This window comes from Physeter macrocephalus, chromosome 18, assembly GCF_002837175.3.
Source record: "Physeter macrocephalus isolate SW-GA chromosome 18, ASM283717v5, whole genome shotgun sequence".
In the NCBI taxonomy this organism is placed as follows: Eukaryota; Metazoa; Chordata; class Mammalia; order Artiodactyla; family Physeteridae; genus Physeter; species Physeter macrocephalus.
In genome coordinates, this window is record NC_041231.1 from 71,629,846 (window position 1) to 71,638,604 (window position 8,759).

The following is an 8,759-nucleotide window of genomic DNA, read 5'->3' on the forward strand; positions in this document are numbered from 1 at the left end:
GGGTTTTATCTTGTTCCTTCATCTGGTACAAAGTCCTCTGCCTTTTCATTTTGTCTCTCTTTCTGTGAATGCGGTTTTCCTTCCATAGGCTGCAGAATTGTAGTTCTTGCTTCTGCTGTCTGCCCTCTGGTGGATGAAGCCATCTAAGAGGCTTGTGCAAGCTTCCTGATGGAAGGAACTGGTGGAGGGTAGAGCTAGGTATTGCTCTGGTGGGCAGAGCTCAGTAAAACTTTAATTCACTTGTCTACTGATCGGTGGGGCTGGGTTCCCTCCCTGTTGGTTGTCTGGCCTGAGGCAACCCAACACTGGCGCCTACCCAGCTCTTTGGTGGGGCTAATGGCAGACTCTGGGAGGGCTCACACCAAGGAGTGCTTCCCAGAACTTCTGCTGCCAGTGTCCTTGTCCTCACGGTGAGCTACAGCCACCCCCTGCCTCTGCAGGAGACCCTCCAACCCTAGCAGGTAGGTCTGGTTCAGTCTCCTATGGGGTCACTGCTCCTTCCCCTTGGTCCCGATGCACACACTACTTTGTGTGTGCCCTCCAAGAGTGGAGTCTCTGTTTCCCCCAGTCCTGTCGAAGTCCTGCAATCAAATCCCACTAGGCTTCAAAGTCTGATTCTCTAGGAATTTCTCTTCCTGTTGCCAGACCCCCTGGTTGGGAAGCCTGACGTGGGGTTCAGAACCTTCACTCTAGTGGGTGGGCTTCTGTCGTATAAGTGTTCTCCAGTCTGTGAGTCACCCACCCAGTGGTTATGGGATTTGATTTTATTGTGATTGTGCCCCTCCTACCATCTCATTGCAGCTTCTCCTTTGTCTTTGGATGTGGGGTATCTTTTTTGGTGAGTTCCATTGTCTTCCTGTCGATTATTGTTCAGCAGTTAGTCGTGATTCCATTGTTCTCACAAGAGGGAGTGAGTGCATGTCCAGGTTTGGGTTTTGAAAGTGCTTGAAAAATGTGAGACCAAGGGAAGGTGGAAGGCAGGTGGGGTGGTAGTTATGGAGAGCGTCTGTGACTTGATTTCAGATCTGAGCTCTGAACTCTGGCCTGCTGGGTGTCTTTGCTGAGTCCCTTGACCTCTCTGGGGCTCAGTTTCCTCACCTGTAAAATAGGACTCATAGTAACTGACCTCCCCTTTACGTGGTCTTTATTCGTCCAGTCCGCTTCATGTGGAAGCCACTGGGAAGCATAGCACACATAATCTCTGCCACAAGCAGGTGGGTACAGGGGGTCCTGAAGTGCCCACCCTGCCACCCCACAGCTGCAGTCCGAGGAGCTGGGCCTCCGGGCGCCGCAGTGGGTCCGTGACAAGATGGTGACCATGTGTATGCGCTGCCAGGAGCCCTTCAACACCCTGATGCGCCGCCGCCACCACTGCCGGGCCTGCGGCTACGTGAGTACCCACCTTGGCCTCAGCCTTCCCAGCTCAGGCCCTGCCCTCCCATCCCTGCTAACCCTGCCCGCTTCAACCAGTACAGCCAGAAGCACTGGGCGCTAACTGTGCCAGGTGTGTGAGTTACCTTGTTTGGACCTCATGGTGCTCACGTGTGAAGCAGGTCGGCTGTTCGCCCCGTTCTGCAGGTAGGACGCGAGGCTCAAACAGGTTAAGCGACCTGCTCAAGACACTCCCCAAAGCTGACCCTATTCATTCATCTGCTTCCTCACCACCATTTCCCAAGACCCCCAGGGCCCAGCACCAGGAAATGGTCTCCAGTTCCAGGGTAGGGGCACCCAAATCCTTCAGCCCCTGTCGGGCCTTTCATCCACCACCTCATCAGCCCCACGCCTGTTACCCACCCCTCACCGTCCTCTTTTCTTGACCGACCTCAGCTAACTGTCCCCTCCTCTTCTTGGCAAACCCCCAGCACTCCAGCACCTGCTCGGTTCTGCTGCTAACTCTGCCTGCCAGGTTCAAGCCTCAGCTTCCTCACCTGTACAATGGGGATTAGTAACACCTACCTCCAGGGTGGTAGTGAGGACTCAACAAAGGAAGGTTCACCCCCTTCCCTCTCCTTCCCTCTCCTTGTCCTCCTTTCCTTCCCCCTCCTCAATCACTTGGGCAGCCTCACTCAGAGGAACAGCCAGCAGCTGATTGAGGAAGCCACAAACCCAAACCACTCCTGCCTCTTGTCAGCTCAGGCCCAGTTATCGGAGGCAGATCTTGCTTTGCCTTTTAAGCACTTGCTGTACTTGAGCTGTTCTCTGTTGACATTACAACCCTCTCCATTTACTCTGAAAACAGAGAAGCCCTTTAATGACCTCTGTCTTTAATGACCTCGGGGGACAGGAGGAGACCAGCTGGGCAGGTTGGGGCCAGTCAGCGAGGCGTCCCCAAATGTGTTAAACTGCAATCAGGACACAAAGTAAATTTCTAGGACTGGGACACACCTATGTTCAGGTGTAAGTGAGTTTCATACCAGAGCCAAATAGAAAGGATCTGGGGATTAGCTTCCATTTTCGGTGAGTCACATCAGTAAATAAGAGTTGAGTCTACTCACACTTGTAACTTTGTAAGTAGTTTCTAAAAAATTATTTTAAATAGTTAAGAAATACAAAGAGGCACAAAGAACAATATAACAACACCCATGTACCTGCCGTCCAGGTACAAAAAAGAAATAAAATATTCTGAGAACTAAATGAAATGTGTGATCCTTGATCAAATCCTGGATGGGAAAAACAGAACCAGAAACAGAAGTCATTACTGGGACCATTGGGGGAAATTTGATTATGAAGCATATATAGGTAACAATATTGTATCAGTGTTAAATTTCCTGTATGTGATCATGACATCGTGGATAGGGAGGAGAATGCCCTTGTTCTTAGGAGACACCAGCTACATATTTAAGGGTGATGTGACATGATGACTGTAATTTAAACTCAAATGGTTCAGAAAAAATATATATATGTATGTGTGTGTGTGTATATATGTATACAGAGAGAGAGAGAAAGAGAGAGAGAGAGAGAGAGAAAGGGAGAGAGGGAGAAATCAAAAGTGGCAAAAATGTTCACAATTCGTGAATTTGGTGGTGGGGGTATCACTGTATTATTCTTTCAACTTGTCTTCAGGTTTGAAATTTTTCAAAATAAAAAGTTGGTAGAGGAGAGAGGAGAAAATAAATACGTGCTAATTGTATTTTAAAAATTTAAATCTCAATAAAAAACAAAATAAAATATTCTCAAGGTAGCTGAAGGCTTGTGTGTGGGGCTGTGTGGGGCTGTGTGAGGCACCCGATTCTGGGGTTTCTCCTGCGCATGCGAACCTTTGTACTCTGAGTCATACTGTCTGTGGTTGGGTGCCCAGTTTCTGCCTCCCCGCCTGCCAGACGGGAATCCTGGTGACGGTGGGGCAAGCCCAGGCCTTCCCCTGTGGCTCCCTCCCAGGCCACGTGCTGTGCTGGGCACACAGACTGGCTCCCTGATGAATAACCCTTCGTCCAAGTCTCTATCTCTTGCCCCCATTTCCAATCCCACATCCTGGACTCACTGTGACACTCCAGTCTTCCTGGAAGTCACATCCTGCAGTGCCTGTGTTTCTCCCCAGGTTTTCTCATGCCTCTTTCACCCGATCTCCCCAGCCTGATCTGTGATGGCCTTCTTGGGGACGTCTCTGTGGTGGACTGGGGGACGGGCGCCACTCCACAGACTCCACATGGCGGGTCTTCCTGGCAAAAACAGCCAGCCCATCATTTTTGTATCAGAACACGTTTGACTCTAGGATTGGGTGGACTGCAAAATCTGCATGACTCTTAATGCTAAACTGTAGAACTGTAAAGACACCTTCTGTTTGAGGAGGGCCAGTTGCTGCCACATAGCTCTGTGGCCTTCGTCAAGTCACTGTCCCCTCGTTACAGGTGAGAGTAAAAGTCCCAGGGCTGGTCACCTGGTGGGGTTTCTGGGAGTCATGTGAGATGGCAGAGGAGAGAGAGAGCACTCGGAGAAGTGATCAGATGCAAGGAGTGTGCTCAGGTCAAGCCCCCGGGATCAGTAGTTGCCCTCACAACGCGGAACGTGAAGGGAGAGAGGTTGAGCTCCTGCAGTGGGGGCCAGGCCTCAAGCCCCCAGCTGCGGGCCCTCTCCCCCTGCACTGCAGCCTCCAGGCGGCTGGGCCTCTGCCAGGGCAGGGGATGCCCGGCTCTGCCTCCATTCCTCTCCTGAAGCTTTCTTTTTCTTCCTCCGGTCTCGGGTTGCTCTCACATCCCCACCTCCTGGGCCAAGGCACGAACGGGGACCTCCATGCCTCACCTCAGCCCGCAAGCCCCTCCTGCCTGTCCTCCCCCAGGTGGTGTGTGCCAGGTGCTCCGACTACCGGGCTGAGCTCAAATACGATGACAACAGGCCCAACCGAGTCTGCTTAGACTGCTACACGTTCCTCACCGGAAACGTGCTCCCCGAGGACAAGGAGGACAAGAGGCGTGGCATCCTGGAGGTGAGGGCCGGTTTTCTCTACTAGGCAAATGTGTGCATGGCCTCACCAAGTGCTGGCACTGTCCTCGGTGCTGAGGAACAAGCCTGCCGTGGTCACACTCCCCGTCCTTCTCTCTCTGCCCACAGACAGCGCCCCCCACGGAACACCCCCCGACCCCGGCCCGGCCCTGGCCAAATAAAACAGAGCTGAGCATGTCACCAAAAGGAAGCAACTTTTGGCTCCAGGCTGTGGCCCAGGCTCTCCACCTTTCCTCTGCTTCTTCATCCGATAATCGCACGGCCCCTCTGGACCACTCCTGTTCACATCCCCATGCCCTGCCCTAGCAGTCCCAGGAGGTGAAAAGAGCTGGTGCAGCTGATTCCATTTTACAGATGGGGATACTGAGGCTGCAGGTCAGGGTCCCAATGCAGGGAAGAGGCAGCCTGGAGACTCCATTGTAATTGGAAGGGACTTCAGGGACCAGCTGGTTGGAGACCCAGGCCCAGAGAAGTGCCTCATCCAAGGTCACGCAGCGAGTTAGGAACCAGCTCTCTGATCTCTACCACAGATGTTCCCTGCTGTCCTTGGGGCTGAGCCACCCCCCACCCCCCAGGCACTCCCCGGCTGCTCCCACTGCTGGGCAGCACCTCTGGGGCACTAGCACCCACAGCCCAGACACTGGTTGCCCCTGCCCCTCTGCCACTCCCTCATTAAAGCCAGGTTGACATCCCACTGCCCTTGGGAGGTGGGAGAAGACACCAGCCTATTGCAGCTGAACTCAGCTCCCAGGCTCAAGTTGGTTCCTTTCCACTGATATCTGCCGACTTTCCAATCCTCCCTCGTTCTTTCAGGCCCCGGCCCTGCCCATGCCCTCCCCAATCACTCAGCCATACCACACAGCTTTTGCTCCTGGAGAGAGGGAATGGTCTGCCCCTTTTCAGGCTCCAGTTCTGTTCCCTGGGGCAGCTCTCGGGATAAGCCCTCCCAGCACCTGCTCAGAGGTCAGGCTGGCTGAGGTTTGACTGCAGCTCTGCCACTGGCCAGCTCTGTGACTGCAAGTCCCTGATGGGACGGACTTCTCTGAGCCTCAGGGACAAATAACACCTCCTTGCAGGGTTACCGAAAGGTTTCGAAAGAGTGATTTCTAATGACCGACATCTCTCAGGTAGTGGGTGCTCTGTTCCCTGACAGTCCCTCTCTCTGGTTTCAGAAAGGAGCTGCAGCGGGGTCCGAGCAGAGCCTAATGTGCAGCTTCCTACAGCTCCTCGGGGACAAGTGGGGCAAGAGCGGGTCCCGGGGCTGGTGCGTGATCCCCCGGGATGACCCCCTCGTGCTCTATGTCTACGCTGCTCCTCAGGTAATGCCCCGCCCCGCCCCTCCTCACAGTATGTGTGTGTGTCAGGGGTGGCAGTGGGGGTGAGTACTGTTGGCCCCATAAGTCAGATGAGGCTCAATGAGGACCTGGTTCCCTCTAGGCACAGGGTTAGTGGCTTTCAGAGCTGGGCCCAGACTCCAGGTCGCGACTGCTTTGCCCTCGGGGTGACCAGTCCTCTTCCTCAATGCCCTCCTGCCACCCCACCCCACTTCATGCGTTTATGGGGGGCAAGAGGCAGGCGTGTGCCTGGTACCTTGCAAACAGCCGTCTGAGGCAGTGGCGCCGAATGGGAGGACAGCGGCCCACAGCTCTGCCCTCCCCTCCCAGGACATGCGGGCCCACACCTCCATCCCCCTGCTGGGCTACCAGGTGACCGCTGGGCCCCAGGCGGACCCCCGGGTCTTCCAGCTGCAACAGTCAGGCCAGCTCTACACCTTCAAGGCCGAAACCGAGGAGCTGAAGGACCGCTGGGTGAAGGCCATGGAGCGGGCGGCCAGCGGCTGGAGCCCCGGGGGGCCCAACGACAGGGACCTGTCTGACTGAGCCACAGCCGGGCCCTCTCCCCCTCAGAGCCCTGCTCCTGCCACGCACGGGCTGACACTTCAGCTGACCCACCACCCCAAGCTGAGCTTTCGAAGAATCGATTTCCAGTCGTCTGTGTTCAGACCATGTGTCCTGATTTGAGATTCAGAAAACATGGGTTCATTCCTTTTGGGAGGGGATGACGAAGCATCCCAGTTTGCCCAGGGCCTCGGGGTTTCCTGGAACATGGGACTTTCAGTGCTAAAACTAGGAAAGTCCCAGGTAACCCAGGACTGTTGGTCACCAATGTGGTTCACATGGCTGGCTGCACATATGTATCACCTAGGAAGCTTTAAAAAATACCAGCAAATAAATATAAAAATAAACTAAAAATTCAAAAAATACAATGCCTGGATCCATCACCAAAGATTTCTGATTTGACTGGTCTGGGATGGGGAGGCATGGGTATGTTTTAGGAATACCCCTGTGGGTCTGATATGCAGCCTAGGTTATCTGGATGAAGAACAAAGCAAGCAAACTACCAAGTGCTAGGCATGAGGTTAATAACAATAACAAATATCAAACATCTACTAAGGCAGGCACTGTTCTAAGTGTTTTACATGGATTATCTCATTTTACCTTCAGGATTTATAATCCCCATTTTCCAGATGAGGGCACTGAGTCTTAGAGAGCTTTAGTTATTGGCTCAAGGTCACACAGCTGGTCATTGCCAGAGCCAGGTTTTAACCTAGTGCACTAAGGTGAAGGCTCTGTCCATCAGGTAGCAGAGCAATTGGCTGAGCAGAAAAGGAGAGGAAAGAGGGAAGAAATTGGGGAAAGACAGGAGGGGAAAGGTAGGAGCAGGAGGAGAGGGCAGGAGCATCTCTGGCCCTCTGGCTGGTGGGTGAGGCTGCTTTTTCATAAGAGACCACCAGGGGGTGGCAATGACCAGCAGGCCACATCCAGGGACCCCAGCCGGGGCCCTGACACTCGAAGCCACTTCCATCAGGCCCAGCTGCTGCTGGGCAATTCCCCTGAAGAAGGTGAGACAGACCAGTCATAGATCTTTGTCCCCTTCTAGGCCCAGCAGTTTGCCTACCCCCACCCCCCAGCCTGAGGCCACCTCCCTTCTGTAGGGTATTTTTTAAAGCCCAATAAAACCTAATTGGCATGATCTCTCTGGGGACCAGGCTGACCTGGCCATAAGTTCATTCCTTCATTCAACAAATATTTGTTGAGCATCTTCTTTGAGCCAAATGCAGTCCCTATACTGGGGGTACAACAGTGAAGGAGACAGACAACATTTCTGTCTTCATGGAGTTTATATTCTTATTCAACAAAATAAATGCATAAAAGGTAGAATATATCAGATGTGATGAGTGCTCAAATAGAGTGACAAACCGTCCAGACTTTCCTAGTTTTAAAAGTAAAAGTCTTAAGTCTCAAGAAACCCCTCAGTTCCAGGCAAACCAGGATGGTTCATCACTCTAGTGGAAGAAAAAAAAGCAAGAAAGGGAGCAGAGGGGGAATAGGATGTGTGTGTGAAAAACACACGTTTGAAAAACAACCTCAAGGAAAGAAGAAAGGGAGGGAAACACACAGATATCTGGGGGGAGAGCATTCCAGGTGGAGGGAACAGCAAGTGCAAAGGTCCTGAGGTGGGAGCCTGCCTGGTACATGCAAAGAACAGTGAGGAAGTCAGTGTGGCTGACGTGGAGTGGGCAGGAAGGAGATCAGTGGAGAAGATATCAGATCATCACTAAACTAAGGGTGGGGGTCAGTGGATGCAGGGCTGAATGAGATGGGGAGTCTTGGGGGGAATCTGATTTGTTTTAACAGACTCCCTCCTGCCGCTTGTTGAAATGGACTGAAAGGAATGAAGGTAGAAGCAGTTGAGAGGCTGCCACTACCATCAAGTGAGAGAGGAGGAGGCTTATATTAGGGTTGGAGCAGTAAAGGTGGTGAGAAGGGCTAGGATTCTGGGTATATTTTGAAGATAGAGTGGAGGAGACTCCCCTATACAATGAATATGGTGGGAGAGAAAGAGGGAGAGCCAAAGGTGACTCTAAGGCCTCTGACCTGAGAACAAGGTGGTGGGGTGCAGCTGCCACTAACTGAGATGAGGAGACCATGGAAGGGGCAGCTTGAGGGATAGCGACACACCAGGAGTTCTCACGTGGGCGAGTTATAGCTGAGGTGCCCACTCACGGCCTCGGCCAGTAGTCAGGTATCTGAGCTCAGGCACCAGGTCTAGGCTGGGGCTGTAAACATGAGAGCTGTCATCCAGAGACGGGGTTTAAAGCGTGTGTGTGAAACAGAAGGAAGGGGTCCAAGGACCGAGCCCCGTGCACCCCAACATTTGAACTGTGCACATGTCCAAATTCTAGGCGTTAGCACCCTGACATTCTAACTACACACACACCCCAACATTCTAACCCTTTGACCTGCAGTTACAGTTCT

At 52.9% G+C, this 8,759-nt stretch overlaps 1 protein-coding gene across 1 annotated transcript in view; it reads left to right on the forward strand.

Annotated features, from left to right (window-relative positions):
* Positions 1-6,701, forward strand: part of FGD2 (FYVE, RhoGEF and PH domain containing 2) — a 43,936-nt gene extending 37,235 nt beyond the window's left edge. Inside the window, exons 14-17 of the mRNA XM_055080036.1 lie at positions 1,259-1,390; positions 4,181-4,423; positions 5,613-5,759; positions 6,042-6,701. Of these exons, the coding sequence (XP_054936011.1) occupies positions 1,259-1,390; positions 4,181-4,423; positions 5,613-5,759; positions 6,042-6,320 (801 nt within the window). The 3' untranslated portion in view covers positions 6,321-6,701. The remainder of the gene's footprint in view (positions 1-1,258; positions 1,391-4,180; positions 4,424-5,612; positions 5,760-6,041) is intronic.
* Positions 6,702-8,759: the final 2,058 nt, after the last annotated feature.